This window comes from Trichoplusia ni, chromosome 1 (genome assembly GCF_003590095.1).
Source record: "Trichoplusia ni isolate ovarian cell line Hi5 chromosome 1, tn1, whole genome shotgun sequence".
Lineage (NCBI taxonomy): Eukaryota > Metazoa > Arthropoda > Insecta > Lepidoptera > Noctuidae > Trichoplusia > Trichoplusia ni.
The window spans coordinates 9,671,899-9,690,199 of record NC_039478.1 but is presented as its reverse complement, the minus strand read 5'-3'; the positions used below and the strand labels follow the sequence as shown (position 1 = coordinate 9,690,199).

The 18,301-nt window shown below is 34.6% G+C and overlaps 1 protein-coding gene across 7 annotated transcripts in view; it reads left to right on the top strand.

Annotated features, from left to right (window-relative positions):
• Positions 1-549: 549 nt before the first annotated feature.
• Positions 550-18,301, top strand: part of LOC113493938 (optomotor-blind protein-like) — a 95,939-nt gene continuing 78,187 nt past the window's right edge. For 5 of the 7 annotated variants that reach the window (XM_026872028.1, XM_026872021.1, XM_026872011.1 and 2 more), the window contains exon 1: positions 774-869. In XM_026872028.1, coding sequence (XP_026727829.1) covers positions 847-869 — 23 coding nt within the window. In that variant the 5' untranslated portion in view covers positions 774-846. Of the gene's footprint in view, positions 870-18,301 lie in introns of all 7 variants that reach the window. The other 2 variants (XM_026871988.1, XM_026871980.1) reach the window with 1 other exon arrangement.

The following is an 18,301-nucleotide window of genomic DNA, read 5'->3' as shown; positions in this document are numbered from 1 at the left end:
GCGAGAGCCAGCCCGAGTGGGAGTAGAGTCGCCGTCTGCAGCGCCCGCACAAAAGATACCAGTAACGAGCTCAATTGATGAACCAACGGAAACGTGTCCAATTAGAAGGAGGCGGCGGGCGCGGGCGCGACGTGCCGGCGTGCCCGCGTGCAGTGCGCGACGTGCAGCGCGGCGTGCGGCGTGCCCGCTCCCCGCGCGCCGCATTAACCAGATTAGCGGAGCGGAGCGCGCGCGAGGTGTGGCGGCGGCGGACACCTCGCCCGCGACCAAAAAACAACGCGGCGCCGGAGCCCCGCCCGGCGCGGGGGCGCGCGGGGAAACACGCGCGATTGGGCGGCGCGCGCGGGAGGGGTGTCGCGCGCGGCGCCGCCGCCGGCCAGTCGTTTGACGCCTGCCGCGCGAGCGGGTGTCGCCACGGGACGAGCGAGTGTCACACGAGCCGCCGCCGGCGCGTTATGGACGTTGCATGAGCGGGCGCGAGCGCGACCGCTGGAGCCGACGGGCACGCCGGTCGTGGAGCGCGCGCCGTGGGCCCCGGGCGGCGCGGGCATGCGCTTCGAGGGCGCGGAGCGGCGCGACGCCGTCGCCTTCCACCCGCTGCTGGCGCCGCGGCCGAGCGACTTCTCGGTGTCGGCGCTGCTGACGGCGGGCGCGCTGCCGCCGCCGCCGTACCTGCCGGCCGCGCTGGCCGCCGCCGCCGCGCTGTCCGCGCCCTGTCCGCTGCTCAAGCCGCCGCCGCCGCCGTACGCGCCGCTGCCGCCAGACGACGACGGTGTCGTCGACGATCCCAAGGTCACGCTCGAAGGCAAAGACCTCTGGGAGAAGTTCCACAAGCTGGGCACCGAGATGGTGATCACCAAGAGTGGCAGGTCAGTAGGGCGCGCGCCGCTTGTGATCGTGTCTCTCGGACCGCGTGCGTGTTGTTCGCAGTGTTGTGTGTGATATGAACCTCGTCCTAGCACCTCATGACCGGTAAGTGAGCCCGCAGGCCGGCCCGGGCGTCCGGCAGCCCGCCAGCCGGGGCCGGCTCCCGGCGCCGCGAGCGCCACTCACATGGACTTGTTTACAAAAACAATTACAAGTTAGGCCTTTTTGTGTTCTCGCTGCACTGACAGCTGTAACCTTTCACGAACGCCCGACCGATGAATAACGAGGCATTCCCGGCTGAAATCAAATATCAAAATAATGAGAACCAAATACATAGAAGTTTAGCGCAAGTTATTTTAGTAATTGTGGCCACAGTCACGCCATTACGTCACATTGCTTAAATAATTGCCACCAGGGGCTAAGTTAAATTTCGAACGTATTTACCTAATTAGATTTTTACCAGTCTTGTAAAACTGTTCTGTTTTGTAGCTATGTGCGTAGGCGCTTCATTAAAATGTTATTTGCTTTAATAAGCTCACTCGGTTGAACTCTACGTTGGTGTAAAATACTTTCGTAAACGTTGTTATACTTGTAGTAGTGTTAGATATTTTTTCTAATTACATTTCGCGATCACGTAGTGTGGGGAACGCGACATAGGCGTATTTTTTCGCCAAAAACTAGCATCCGTCGGGACGTGTTGTCGCATTAATTACTCCGTGAACCTCCAAACCGCTGTCTTATTCTATTTGTTCACTATTTGTAGATTTTCTCTTACATATTTTTTGTTAAAAAGTAGTTTTAACTAGCTCTCTTAGTACCTACTTATAAGTAAACTACAAACTAGCTGAAATGTTGAGTTTGACAGAAACGAGACTGCTAAGAAAAGTTATAAAGACGTTTTAAACCTTCATAAACAAAAACACTCATAATTAGGACCTCTTTTATATAAAAAAAAAACATTTTACCTCTTCCATAAAACGCTTATAATTACTTAGATTAATATCTTCGAAGTTCAAAAGTATTTAAGTTACAAACATTCTTATTTCAAATAAAGGAAACGAAACGAATTTATTTTGATTCCGTTTTTAAAATGCTTGTTTGATTTATGTTTGTTTAAATTGCAAATGGCGGGTTAATTTTGATTTCATGTAAATAAACAGGTTTGAATAAATAATATTCATAACGCTGTCACCTGTCATAATATTGATATAACAATCATTATTATTCTGTCAGTTTTTGGTAAATATTAAATTAGAATTATTGATATTTAAACTTTTTAGTTACGTTTTAATGCTTCATTTTGTGGGAAGAGGTCTTTGTCCAGCAGTGGGACAGTCTTTTTTACAGGGCTTTCATTATTACTGGTTGTATTTGTCGTGAAAGAAGCTTACTCAATATCAGATGTAAGGTGTAACAATAGAAAACTAAGTTCTAAAACAAAATTAGGAGGAATGCGATTTCGTAGGCATAAAATTATAATTCCTTTCCTCTATTCCTAAATATGTGGTTTTTATTTTATTGTGTAATAACTTCGAAGTGCGTAAAAATAAGGAAACTAAAAATCAAACGGTCTTGTTATGGCGTGTTCCACAAGAATTATTGCCCAACTATTCTTGGGTATATAGGGTGCGTGATTTTTTTTATTGGCTACTAGCTAGGTACCACACTACCTCTCCATTTCGTACCTAACATGTAATAAAACAATGTGACGCACGCACATCACTACTGACAAATTTATTTGACATGAAAAAGCGTCACGCGAAATGTGCCCAACACTATAAAAAAGAGTAAAGAATATTATATTATTCCTCTTCTTAAATGTGTCAGCAAAATAGATAATTTTTTAGGGAAAATAGATTCGATTTTTAAATCTATATTTTTTATGATAACTTTTTCCGAAATTAAATTTCAAATAGGTTCACAATTCCAGTTCTGATAGGCAGAGTTCTAAATTCGAATACAAAAGTTCAGTGTTTGTTGTAACGACTTACGAATTTAAGAGCATTTTATATTCAGCCAATTAGATAAAAACTCCGTAATAAAATCCAAATTGCATAACTCAACTAATTTTAAAGTCTATTAAATAATTCTTTGAAAACATAATCTTCGTTATCAAGCTACGTAGTAGATAGTAAATGCAGTTATTAAACTTTAAAAATAATATTTAGTTACATCATGGAGTTATCCAGTCTAGGTCATCGTAATCAGACCGAAGTTATTAATTTATTTCATAAATCTCAAAAGTGAATGAAAAAATATTCGGTATGAACGATTCACTCTGTTTTTCTTTCTTATATATTTTTTATACAAGCCATTGTGGATTTTTCCAACTTAATAAAATCTAAGGATTTAAATGGAAAAAATTACAAAAATATTTTCTTTCCTGGCTTAAAAACTTTATTTAATGACCTATTGCAAATTCTTCAAAACATAATCATGTAAAAGAAGACAGAAGAACTTGTCAAGCTTTATTAATTTTCTTTACATTAAGAAGGAAACTCAATTTTGCTGTAGACAGATAAATGGTTTAAAAAAGAACTTTAAACTTCACAATATACATTCAAATTTCGAATCCATTCATACTTTTTAAACGGCTTTGTCCATAATGGAATAAACCGGTTTTATCAATGAATTTAAATGTCTAATTTTTATTTAATTTGGTATAAGTAATCAATTCTAATTATAGAAATATACATATTAAAAACATAAAATCGAATATAAATAAGTATTGCACGGCCTATTCAAATTTGGAATCAATTCAAACTTAACCCTAAAATGCGAGCGTGAATTCGACTACAGTTAAAATAAACGAAATATCGCTCACAAAAATGTGTACGAAAATAAAAAAGACAGTTTCGTAACACAAAAACTTTACTATTACGAAACCTAACGAGTCACAAAAAGGAAAGCGGGCAGAGTAAGAAAGGGTAACACTTGAAACATCAAAGCCAAAACACATTTATTTACGGGGACTCCCGAATTCTAAGTGACGGACATTTTTTGTTGTAGGCGCCTCCCCCGGAACCTTTGAACTAAGAAAAGTGCCCAAAAAGTTTAACCCGCAAAGACTAGGAAGAGTTTTTTTTCTTATTTTCTTTTTACAACAACTTTTTCTGATATTTGAATATTTTTCCTGGATTTTTCGGTACTCGTTAAGCGGTAAAGGTGTTGAAAATGTTTTTTGGTATATTTGAAAGCTGTTTTGAATTGAAACCGTGGTTTTTATGGATGCATACTTTCTGTCGCTTTTACTAAAATATTTTTCTACTATCTAAAACAAATTAAGAAAAATAGCAGCGCGTAGATAGCAATTACTACTTTACACGAAAGAGTCATCATCGGCCTAGCCTTTTACCGAAAAAGTACAAAACCCAAATGAAAAAATATTATCTTTACAAACAAAAAAAGGGTTTTTTCCATAGCATTTTGAACACTAGTCACGGAAAAATAACACCTATAAGTCCATCTTAGACCCCTAGAACGCACGGAGCTTAGCCAAGTACATGTTTAATTAAGTAAGTCTTGAGGCTGATTGGTTTGCTCTCTGACTTGCTACTGCCATTGTAGTACGGGAACATTAACTAAGATCCGATTTTGACATCAAAGTAACATTGAAGAAGAATTGTGAATAAAGAAAGTATTCAAAGTTTCATGAAATTGTATAGCGCGAGGCTATGTCACCCGAACTGTTAATTTCCGTGTCCAACTTAATAAAGTAATCGGGCTGGTTTTTTAATTACTAAATCTAATACCATTTGACATAAAATCTAAGTACACTATCTAACAAGATAAGTGGACTTAGAAACACCAGTAGCCGTCCTACTTAGGTCAGACTCCGATGTGCGCCTGCGCATATAATTACCACCGACAGGCACACAAAGTAACAGACATGTCATTACTTGTCAACTGTCATGTTATTAAATGACAACTTAGACTAATATTTTATTAGATGACTTGTAAGTTTTTTCTGAACAAAAAATATGTCTTTTTTTTCGTAGGATTTTTATTGGTCGATATTGGAGGGTTAGGTTTTTTTTGTATTTTTTTTATGATGCAGTGTTCGCATTAAATACAGGCTATAATTTTCTTTGGAAATTATAGAAAGAGTTTTTTGAATTGCTTAGCAAATGTCAATTAGTTTTCCCCTTTTGTCTTATAAGTCTACTTCATAACGAATCTTCTGCGAATGGTCTGTGAACCGTTTTGCTTACTCTACTGAGAATAGCAAGCTTGAGTGATTGTAGATAGTGGCTAGTTAATAACTACTTAGTATTAATCTGTGTTTGTTTCATAGCGAACTAATGAAGTGTTTCTTTTGAAGAATTATACATAGATCTATGCAGGGCTTTGACAACTTTTCCTTGGATATTCTAGGCTTTATTTGGCTTATTGACAACAATATACAAAATCTATACAGGTGTTTCGTTAGTTATTTCAAAGAGCCTTAGGAAACATTCGTTAAAATTAGAAAAAAAAGATAAGCAAAGGCAGAAATGGGAAAAACTCGAGTGAATCCGCGTGTCTCAGCTAGTACTTCACAGCTCCGTCCCGTCTAGTACCCATTTGTTCTAGAGCTATTAAGTCATAAACCTTATAATTATTTAAAACGTTTAACAAATCGCCACAATAATTATGTAAGACCGCGACATAATTAAGATATCTTATTTAAGTACAAAACAATTTTATAGACAAGTAATAAATTGTTGTAAAACTAACAATTTATGAATAAATTGATCTAAACATTCCGGACACGGCGATAATCACATAATCGCTGCGCAAGAGTTGAAAAGTATACTAAACCTATCATTATTGGAACTAGTTGTAGGTTGTGGTTGATGTAGTTTGAATGTCTGTTTGTTTGGGTGGCTTAAGGTATTAAAATCTTACCTAGATAAAGAGGAACTTTTAGAATGTTCTCTAATATAGATCATTTGGTATTTTCATTTCGTGTTCTAGACCCATCAATATCATTATTTTTACTCTTTTACTGAATTCTACTCTATTAAAACCATGGACTTTTTATATTATCTACAAATTTATAGCAGGAGAAATAACTTATTTTTCTAATTATCAATAAGAGTTCTCTATACAAGATATTCTGGATGCAGTAGTTATGCCATACAAACTTTGTCGAAGTGAAAGACAGAGATAGAAAAAGAGAAAAAAGTTGTAACTGAAACTCTTGTAATTAAATAAATTTGATAATACCTATACCTACATAAAAGATAACGTTTAAAATGGCGGCGGACATGTGCTATTAGTTTTTATTGTTAACAGCTGTCTGATAAATAAGTTGTAATCATTTTAATTATCAATATTTACAATGTTAGATGTCTCGTTTAAAATGACATACTAACCTAACTATTTTAGCGACTAAAAGTTTATACATATCACGTCAACGATAAGTATTTAGTATGTTTTTACCTTTATTAAGTCAAATAACAAAAAAGGTTGCAATCAAAATTCAAATATACTAAAAAGTATAACGTTACAATATTTTTTTTAATTCAAGTCAGATTTTTTTTATATCTAAGATACATTTTCCGCTTCAACTATTAATATGTAAAGAGTTATGAGTATTTATAACAACCCACCCCTTTTAATAAATCTAGTAAATGACAAACATGTAAAGCCACAGGTGTACTTACATGTCCTAGGTCATTCACGCAGACTAAATTAAAGGCTAGATCCAGACTCAAATGGGTGTAGTTGATATAAATTATAGGTCTGCCTATCATATTATTGAACTCAGCCAATGAAATCATGCAATTTGACTAACTACTTAATCGTTTACGCAACAAATATTTGAATTTAAAAATCGAATGCGTTCTGTTCGATATTAAAATATTTTGCTGTTGGATTTTGTGGAGAATAATTGTGAAATTATTATTTTAATAATTTCATTTCATTTTGGGGTTAATGATATCAATTAGGTTATATGTTAAGTAAATTTATTTACCTTAATAGGGAATTTAATTAACGTTTTTCGAGTTTGTTTTATGGGGAGATAAAATTAAATTTAAATTGTAAAGAATGATTAAAATAAAGTCTTTATTATTTATTTACATTTAGAATAATTTCCAACCGATTTATAATACACATAAAATTGATTAATTGATTATTTATAGAATACATTGTTGAAATTACGCAGGCACATTCTCAACAATTCAAAAATAGAAGCAGTCAGACATCGGTCATAAACAAACAAAGTGTAGTAGTAACGGTCATATAAAATGGCGACATGTCAATTACAGTTCGAAATACAAATAATATTGATCGTTAATTTATTGTCTATGGTATGATTTATTAATTTGAGGGCATCGGTTGTTTATTTAGCAATTATACAGGTCCCTTGCGGGGCAAGGAGGCGCCACTCTTGTGTATTTTATCTTGTACTAGTAATAAATATTAGTGTGGAAATTTCTCGGTTTATTAATTAAGGCAAGAGCCGCACAACATGAGAAATCAACAATCTAAAAAACAGGCATTTTGGTTTCGATTTTTTTATTTAAAACCGTTTTTAGGATTCCGTTCCATAGACAGTTTAAATTTTCATGAATATAAAATTTGCCGATTGTAGATTGTTACAGTCCGATTTTTTTTGTAGGTGACAAATAAGCTTGACAAACAAATTAACCGATGTTTATATAATTTTGCACAGAACCTTCTGTTCAATGAGGTCAAAACAAAACAGTTTTTTAATACATCATTAATTATATTTTTTGCAGCCGTGTCTATTGTTTTCTAAGTAATTCCATTAAAATACATTTTCTTTAACCTTGAAGGCAACTACACTACACTAATACACTATGATATGTACTTTACACTACTGGTATTAGTAATTAACTTTAGAAACCATTTAATGATACATATAGTTAAGCGTTACTTCACACGTAATAACAAACAACCAATCTGATTTTCCATCTCTTTCTACCTTACCTGATAACAATGGGAGCGAACGAGATAGCAATAGTTTTAATTACTTTAGTCTTTGATGCTCACTTCTAGTGCTAATTATCTCGGTACTGAGTATGGTGGCCAGGTGTTTAGGTTAACTAGGATAGTCCTGTATAATTCAATAAATATTTATTTGTTGAATAATTAATTAAATTAACTGGTTATATAGATACCTCTTACCTTACTATTATAATCAATAAATAAAATAATTAATTAATTATTTAACTATAAAAAGATGACACTTTAGATTGGAGATGCTAATATAAGCATTTAAATATTTAGTACCAAGTATTTACAATAGATTACTAGGTAATGTAAACAATTATGGTACTATAAAGTACCCTGACTTGTACCAAACTCTACCTTCAGAAATATGCAATACCTACGGAACACAATACTACACGCGGATCAAATACCCTTCGTGTTAATTTGAGCTGCCAGATAACCAAATTTTATTAAATTGGTTAATCTATACTTCTATACTAATATATAAAGCTGAAGAGTTTGTTTGTTTGTTTGAACGCGCTAATCTCAGGAACTACTGGTCCAAATTGAAAAATTCTTTGTGTTGAATAGACCATTAATCGAGGAAGGTTTTATAGGCTATAAACCATCACGCTGCGACTAATAGGAGCGAAGATAGGTACAACGGCAAATGTGAAAAAACAGGGCAGGTATAAATCATAACTTATATCTTCTACCCACGGGGACGAAGTCGCGGGCAGCAGCTAGTTTAAGTATAAAGAGATTACAAACTTACTAACATGCCCCTGATTTTATATTAGAAAAATAAAGAAATGAAAAATCAGAATTGTGTTTTATAAACTGCAAAGAAAAACAGCGGAGTGTTAGGTCATATCTGTATGTGTGTCTGTGATATCGTAGCTGTAAAATGAGCGTACCCATTTTGATTTTCGTTTGGGTTTAAATATTTATTTTAATTACTGAAAAAGTATGGCCACCCTAACCAAACAAGACAGGCTTGTCTGAAAATGGTCAAACTAGACAACATACATAGCTTTAGAGCTAGCTATTCCTATTAAAATTCTAACTAACTTGGGAATTAACTTAGCTAACTTGAAAGTCTAACTAAGTGTGAAACCTGTAGGTATTTAAATTTAATATTTACTTAAAATTAAGTAGGTATTAAGTTAATTGTAGACCTTTTAATGGGAAGGTCATCAGTAATCGTAGAGGTTAAGCTGCCCGTGCTGCGGGTGGTCCGTGGATGGGACGTAAGTTCTTAAAATTTACTTGTTTGTTAATTTACCTATTTTAGATGGTATTCAAATGAACATCTAATTTAATATAATTTGTAATGTTAATATCATATTATGTACTTACTCTACCAATACTCAAACAATTAAAAATATTAATACCCAAATTCTACTATTTGACTTATAGCGGCGACAAAAAACAATTTTTTTCACTTTTCCTTTTCAACCTCTATGGTGCTTGCTTTTCTCTTGAAACACCTAGATACTAGAAAGAAAATAATTATTATCAAGTCACACGCCCAAGAAGGTATCGGAGCGGAGTATTCCAAGAAACATTTGCAAAGAAAGTGAATCATGGCTGTATAAATACGGTTTTCCTTTAGTTTTACGTTCATCATCTAATGATGATCCCGAGCTAAGTACAATGTACAAAAGCCAGATACCGAAGCCAGTAAAGAGCAAAAAACAAACACCAATTTAACGCCAGTCTTAAGGAAAATGACAATGAAAAATTTAAATTTAGAACTGGCAGCCAGACAGTGACAGTTCGAAAATTTTTCAAACGTATGATTATAGTTCCACAAGTCACTTTATATTCGTTATAAAACGAGCCAAGATCGAGTCGGATACGAGCCTAGGATATCGTACCAGTATTTACAAAAAACGGGAAAAATTTAAACTGTATATCGAATGCATCGAGGAGATAGAGAGACTAGAGTAGAAGACAGCGGAATCTTAGTAATAGTCCTTTAATTTTACGTGCGGAACCCAAAAAAATTCAGAGTCAACGAATGTCAGAAGTGGCAATTTATTAAACTATGTGTACCGAACGCCTGCCTACGAAATATGGCCGTGTTAATTATACGACATTATCACATAACGTGGGTAATGTCACGCGATTATATACTTTGTTGGTTGGCATGATACTTCTAGTCGCCACAGATTAGGCCCCGATATGGACACGTCAAAGATTATTCTGTAGATACGACAGTTAGTTTTGAGTGTTTGACCTTTGAAACTGTTAATTATAGGGAAGTGTTAAACGTTTTCTGGAATTTGATTTAACTTTTGAAGGAAAGCGCAGGAAAGTGTGCTTTATTGTTTTAAGTTCTAATGAAAGCCAGATACGCAATCTACCTATGTCGAAAAAAGAACGCGTAATTTGAATTTAAAGTACCGCTCTTAATATTAATTGTGACAGTTTATTACAAATTTATCTATTTTCATCAGTGTTCTTGCCACAAATGAAATACCAAAAAGATTTTCGCACACAGACAGTGTATTACCATATAACGTAAAAAATATATAAGAATTACTCTAACTAATATCTGTTCTAAAAAAATACAAATTTCGAATCCAATTTAAAACAAAACAATTCTTACAAACTAAACGAATATCATTCAAAATCGATACTGGCTGATAATAAAAGTTCTTTATTTAAAATCAGCTGTAGCCGTTAGCTACCGAGGTGGAAGTAATTCGAAGCACCGCGCCATCTTGTGGGCGCGCCGCGTAACTCGATATGTAAACACAAAACGTTAATGTCTTAGTGTCACAGGTACAACTTATATTTTAATTAGTTGAGTGGAGAGTTAAATTTTGAAGTTTTTTAGTAGTAGGTGTGACACTTTATCGATAGGAATTTTTGACATTTGAACTAATGAAACAGATCTTAGGTAAAAACGGTTTTTGGTTTTGGCGGCAAGGCGGATTTAAGATAGAAGATTTATTTGCCTAATTAGAGAGAGGTGCTCTTAAATCATTCAAAAATATCTTCTACTTACAATACCTACTAGCCAATCGACGCATTTTTGCGACGAATTTTCTAATAAATTTTTGATTTCTATTCCTTGTATTTAGGTGTCTGAACGAAAATTTTCAAAATGCTGTATGTATTTATGTAGGTACTTGTATATAACCCAACCTAAAACTTTTTATGCTAAACCAGTTAATACTCGATCATGCTTCAACTGCATTGGCATAATAAAATATTCCTAGACCGAGTTTAAAAAGAATACCTGTCAAAACCAGCCTAGCAACGTCACGTCAGAGTCTTTAGCGGGACAAACGTCAAACTCGATAGATCAAGCGCGAAAACTAGGGTTACCATGAAAAATAAAAAAGAGGTAGTATTGTTTAATGGGATGCAATGGTAAAATTTTCTTTCATATGAATATTTCTCCTTTATCATTGCCCTTTGAAAAGTCGAAACATGTTATCTTTGTCTTGACAAACATATCTAACTGGCAGAATTGTTCAAATAATTTAGTTAATAACCGAAAATCTGTAAATAGAACAATTCTTACCTAAACCGCATTTAGAATACAAAATTTAACGATTTCCAGTAGTAAATACTGTTTTTAAATAAGTTTTATGACCGCTAGTTATTACGTGTAGTTATCAACCTCATTCGCATGGACTTACCCAGTTTAAGACAAATCGAAGTAATAAACAATAATCAATATTTATCGATAATTATTACGCGAAATATCACGGGTGACAAATCTTAAGACATTTGTTTCTTTTTTCATTTTTTTTTAAGTTTCAATGTACGGTATGCACACAACGTACAGTAAGTACGCTACGTTCAATTACAAGATTCACGCGATGAATGCTTGCAAGTGATATCTGAACGTGACGCTCAAGTGATGCTTAATTAATTGTTTTACAACATGCCACGGCTTTTTGTTGTTAGGCTGGCAACACATTTGTGGTGTGAGAGGCGTTTTGGACTGACCTGTACGAAAATCATAAAATATTTAATGAGGACAGATTTCTTTATTTTAACTAAATTACTTTTTTTTTTGAATGCACAAATCTTAACTAGGTCTTCGTTAATAGTACATAAAATACATTATTATAAAAAAAAACTAAAAACTGTCCTAAAATCTAAGTAAACCTCCTCAAAAAAATCATATCATTAAGTACTAAATTATATACATTTTTGTAAAGCAAGGTAGCAAGGTTGAAAATCGCTTGAACAAAACTCGTGATCTACCGCGCAACCGCGTCAGTGTGCCCAAGCCCTACGCTTTCATAAAGCGACCACCAACGAGTTTACTTATACATTCCCTAACTGCTAATAAACCACAGTTTTTACTTAAACCAGTCAGTTTTGTAGGTTAACTATGATGTTAATAGTGATAGGTTATTGTTTCTAATTAATTTCAAAAAAACGTCGGCATTTGTGAATTGCAATGATTTTGATGACCGATTTTTTCTTAGTGCCTAAAATAAATCGATGTTTCTTTTTGGAAATGTATTTCAATAATTCGGATAAAAGTAGCCATTCAGATAAAAGCAGCATGTGTTCATAAAAGATGGGACTACCTCCATACCAAATTTCATCGAATTCGGTCCAGCGCTTTGGGCGTAAAGAGGTCACACATACCTTCGCATGTATAATATTAAGCCACAATACATAAAGCGGTATTGTACTTTTTATTTCAAATAACGATCCTGTCATTTATAAATAGAACACATTACACAACATTCAAACTTTACAACCAACCAAAAAAAAAAGTAATAAAAAAAAAAACAATTGCTTCATAATTTTCACATTAACTCTTTACAGTACCATTAAACTAATTCAATGCAAAAAAACCTGTCACTTCGACCACCACTACGTTACAATATCAACAATATAATAACCATTTAGAGTGATAGTATGTTGTACTTTCAACTGTAATTCCATTTGCAGACAACACGCGAGCAAAATAAATCAATTACGATAACTGTTTGACATTGTACGAACGAGTTTATTTGAAATACGTGCGCGGTTTAGGGTTGAAATGTGTTTAAGTTTTGTCAGTGTTTTTTTGTTTATTATTTTTTTTTTTTGCGGCTTCGTCATGGTAGCAGTTATGGCTGCTAAATATAGGTAATGCAAGGTGTGAGGTACGACTGTACTAAAATTTTGTCAAAATTGGTTTAGGTGTTTCAGCGTGAGGGGGTAACAAACATGCACACACTTTTTACATGTTTATTTTAATCGGTCTTCATCAAAAACATTTTGTCAATGATGAATTTATAGTAGAAATACTAACAGGAGACTAAATTCAATTTTTGATTAAAAAATAAATACTAAATCCTTTCACTTTTCGTCCGAAAAACTGTTAGGAAGCTTCGTAAACGCTCACACAGAGAATAGGTAAGTAGCCGCACATTTACGGGCCACCGACGCCTGCAGGCGCCGTTGTCAAATGTTTAAAAAGAAAAAGGCTGAATGAAGAGTTCCTTTGCCTCGTTTTATTTCCCGCGCTTAAACTTTGATTTGTGTCAACTGTCAACAATGTCAAACGCTTTTATTCGAAATTTGAATTAACACTTTATGTTTACCAAAGTTTAACTCTTAATTTTGTAATGGTTATGAATGGCCCCTTATCAATTCGTGTAAATTGACGACGTGGAATCGACCTTATTATTGTATTCTTGTAGAACGTAATACGGGCGAACATATAGAAGCTAAGTAAAAGTATTTAAATACACCGTAATTAATCGATTCATAAATAATAAACAGTATCATTAGCGAAGCAGCAACAGCGTGTAAAATTGTACCAGATCCAATATTTATGATTTCTAATGATACGTTAATAAAAAAACAGAAAATTCACTGTTACGCAATGCTATGAAAACGCGTTTCTTCGTAATATTCATATTTAAAAGTTCGTAGTGAGAACCTGTCTTACTAATAATTACTGTCAATATTCATTAGTGCTGGCAACACCGTCGTTTATGTAGTGCTAAAGTGGGAACTTTTTTTACACTTAACGCTTGGTGTGGCAACATTGTTTTATCGTTGCCTTTTTTATCTTATCGCCTTTACGGGATTTACGAGTAAATTATTTCGGTAAAAAATCTTTTTTTTAATTTTTAGATAGCGGTGTTGGTAGTGAAAAAATAGTTTTGTTATGTAAAAGTAAGTGTTTTTATCGGTTATTAAAGTAGTAACGTTTAGTTTATCTTACAATGTGCGAGGGAAGTAGATTAATGCGTTTTGTTACATAGTTAAAAGCGCAGTAACTTTAATAGGCTTATTGTTTAACTTTTGATGCGCGTTATAATGTAGATAAACATTCTTTTGCGCCTGATAAGGTTAAGGTATGAGGTTTTAATATATTATACTAACTACTGGAGATCTCATATTAAAGGAAATTATTTGTACAGGACCACTAAACTAAGTAAAATATTTGTTTTTCTTTTTAGGTTAAAATCAGTTTCACTTTTATTGGGGAAAATAAGAAAGGAGCAATCTTGAGACTGGTTGAGACCCAAGTTTTGGTATCAATCAACTCGCTATGAAGTTAGCTTTACGTACCTATATAGCTCATATATTCTATTCACAAGGGGACAAATTTTAGCTTTCAATCTATATCTATACTAATATATAAAGCTGAAGAGTTTGTTTGTTTGTTTGAACGCGCTAATCTCAAGAACTACTGGTCCAAATTGAAAAATTCTTTTTGTGTTGAATAGACCATTCATCGAGGAAGGCTTTAGGCTATAAACCATCACGCTGCGACTAATAGGAGCTAAGATATAATGGAAAGTGTGAAAAAAACCGGGCAGGTACACCTAAATCATAACTTATATCTACTACCCACGAGGACGAAGTCGCAGGCAACAGCTAGTAAATAAATAAAATACAAAGTCAGTTTCAATAAATCTTACCAAACATTTCTCAGTTTCAAGAGTCCTGAAAATCAATTACATTTAATATGATTATTCCCATTTAAATTCCCCGTTGGCACAGATAAGTGAAACGGTAAAGTTTCTGCCCCCACCGTGCCTCGTAGGGACTCCAGGCTGTAAGCGTAAACTGGGACACAACGAAAAGAGATTGCAAAAAATGATTTAATGCCGTGATGTGTTAGCACTGAATTTGAAAATAAAGTAATAATTACTAAAATAATCAAAATAACATGAGCTATTAAAATAGAGGTCTACTCAAACAGCGGTATCAGGATGAATTAATGCATAACGCGGTTGGTTCATCGTCGGACTTGATAGAAGTCTTATCCTAACCGAGGAAAAATAAACTTATCAAATTGTCTATCTATTTTTCAATGAATGAAAAAAAATCTATTCATTAAATGATGAATAATATCTGCAAAAAGCAAAAATCTCGCAACTTTGATTTGTCTAAAAAAAAATACCCATAAAAATCGGAAAAAAAATCTTCTCCGACATTTTCCGTATTGTACAGTCACCCTACCCTCTACAGAGAGACCCCAAACCGCACTTAGGGGACGGTGATACCAGCCTCTTCTCTTAATTACAGTCCGCGATACCTCCGCGCTAATACATATTTAACTTAACCTCAAATATTTGACGCTAATCTCTTGTTTTGAATTGATCGAGAATGTACGTAATGTGTGAGACTTGTATAGTTACTAAATGGCTTTATCAAAATTGATAAATAGGTTTTTTTTTTGGTCTAATATAAATGCTAGATTTATGTATTTTAAGCAGATGTTCTGGCTGAGATTAGTGTGTACATTTTCTGATGTACTACACACGCTAAACTCAGTTTTTTTACTCCTTCTCTCTGCTTTACTTTCACAATCAATAAACGAAAACATCGCGGATATGTTGATTCTAAAACTTCTTGGGCTTTTACTTCTTTCCAAGCAAGCGATCTTCTTGGCGATCTGTCCTTCCTTTATTACATATTTTTTCTTTCTAGACGTGAGGATAATTGAAACAAAACCGGCATCACATCTTGACTTCTTGAATTTCTATTCAATAATACTTATACTAAGTCGGTACTAGCTATTGTCCGCTGGCCCGACCGCGAAAACAATCGCACATCAACATAAAATCGGGATAAAAAGTTACCTTATAAGTTATAGAGTTTATATCGCATTAAACCTTGACAACAGATTCTTTTTTATCAATTTGATAATTTTTTAAGTATCTATCACTGTTGCATTTCCTGCAATTTCTGATCTCCTGCTAGCTTGAGTCAATTAACTAAAGGAAGTGGTGTATCACAAGAAGTGTAATTACAAAAGGACTCAAAAGATCGCGCTCTCAATTCTCTGATACTTTGTAAGATGAGTGATGTTGACTTTTTGTTTCATATGGTCTTACTTATATTATAAATGCGAAAGTTTATATGGAAGTTTGTTAGACTTTCACGCAAAAACCACTGAACGGATTAAGACGAAACTTGGTGCACAGATAATTAATAAACTGGATTAACACATAGGCGTTATTTTATCTTATTTTTTTTTATTCCCATAGGATCATTTAAGATTTGTACGTAACTTGCGGAGCAGCTCAAACGGTAGTTTATGATATTTTTGACCATAATTTTAAACAAGCACGTTCACTTCTTTCATGAAAAACCTCTACGATTTACCTAATATAATCCCTTGGGCAGTTGTCAAAAGTTAAAAAATCCTCTCCTCAAATACTTATTCGTTGGCTCATTGAAGCATGCTCCCTAATTTTATTGTTACTTTAATGGATTTATCATCGCTACCCTTGTGGACGTACCTATCTGCAATTTGTTTAACTGTACAGATTTATATAACCTTGGTCGGTCAAAGACTTGACAGGTTTGACCGTAAATAAAAGTTAGTAGGTACCAACAAAACAAAATTTAATTTACACTCACAGTCCTACTTCTTACGAATATTACAAACTTGAAAGTTTTTATGTTCGTATGTTTGTTTCTCTTTCACGCAAAAACCACTGAACGGATGTAGACGAAACTTAGTACATAGATAGTTTATAACCAGGAGTGTTAATCCTGGTTATAAACTATCTCTATCCCGATTTAATGTTCCCGTGGGATCATTTTCGATTTGCAGCGGGAGGACCCGCGGCCAATAGCTAGTATGCAATAGTTATGAACGTCTGGTGGGTTTAACCGAGAGTCGCTGGTTCTAGACTTTCCAGACGTTTGATTGTTTCATCATATCATTTGTTTAATTGCAAATATTGTTCCATTTATATAAAACAAGTACTAAAATTAAATTATCAAAAGAATTACATTATCTTTATATTTGTCCTTGATGCTAATTATCCGTATAAAGCGGGATAGTTAAAAACATTAACTTTTATAGTTACAGTTGTGAGTTACGACTCATAGCTTCATTTAATATGTTACTGTACCAGGTTTATTGAGAAGGTGCATTACAAACGCTATCAAAAAAGATGGTCATTTTCAACAAATTTTGAATTCTATAGACAATTACATACATTCCCGCCTGGTCGAGGTCACCATACCTTATCCAAAGTGCGTGAGGTCTAGTGTATTTGATCCCCGTAGTACAAGACTTTGTGTGATCCACGAATGTGTGTCCTGAGTCTGGGTGTCTTTGTGCATGTGACTTGAATGTTTGTGAAACCTCCCGCAACATAAAGATGAAAATCCGAATTGTTCATGTGAGTATTTTTTGTTAATTAAACTGAATTACGTTATGTTTAAAGTTTTTTGTAATGTAAACTAAAAATTTGTTGATAAAAAACTCAATTTCTGTCCTCTGCCTGTATTACTGAATAACACACCCTAAAATGTTTCGGGATTCGATTCCCTTTCTATCCAGAAGTTTATAGCACTAATGCCTCTTCTTTTATGTACCACCCTTATCAGAGTGTGCCCATATCATTTCGGAGGAGTTAAATTTCGCAGACCGTGAAACGAGAATTTTATACATTAGAACATTGTGTATTCAATCAATTTCTTATTAACTATGTTTACGTACTTGTGTCGAATAATCCTTCTGTTCACCATAATTACAACCAGCAATGATTATCAAATTAAAAACCCAGTAATTACTGAAACTTAGCAGCTTATTAATTCAATTACAATACAATTCAGCACCAATTTAATTGAATTTAATTCGCAAAGTATCCTCACCCATTATCAGTAATCAACAATTAAAAATAAACTCGCTATTGATTTCGTTTTTACTGGCGCTTGTTTTAATTGCAGGGTCTGTAATGGTTTTCTAGATATTCTTTTATGCCTGGACGCGTAGTAAGTCAGTCTAGTCAGCTGATTGATGGACCCTTTTCAGTTTTACGAGGGGACTAATTAGCGTCCTATACGATTAAAAGTCCTGGACAAATGGAGAGAACATTTAAACTTCTTTTTATTTTTAGTCTTGGATTTTGTCGCAAATGTAGATTTATCTATAGTACTTGGAGGTAAAGATTTTTCGATTTTAATCTGTTTACTTCTTATAGAGATTAATGGAACACAAAGGGAACTTGCGTTTTCAAAGTACCCACGTTACAAATCGAATACA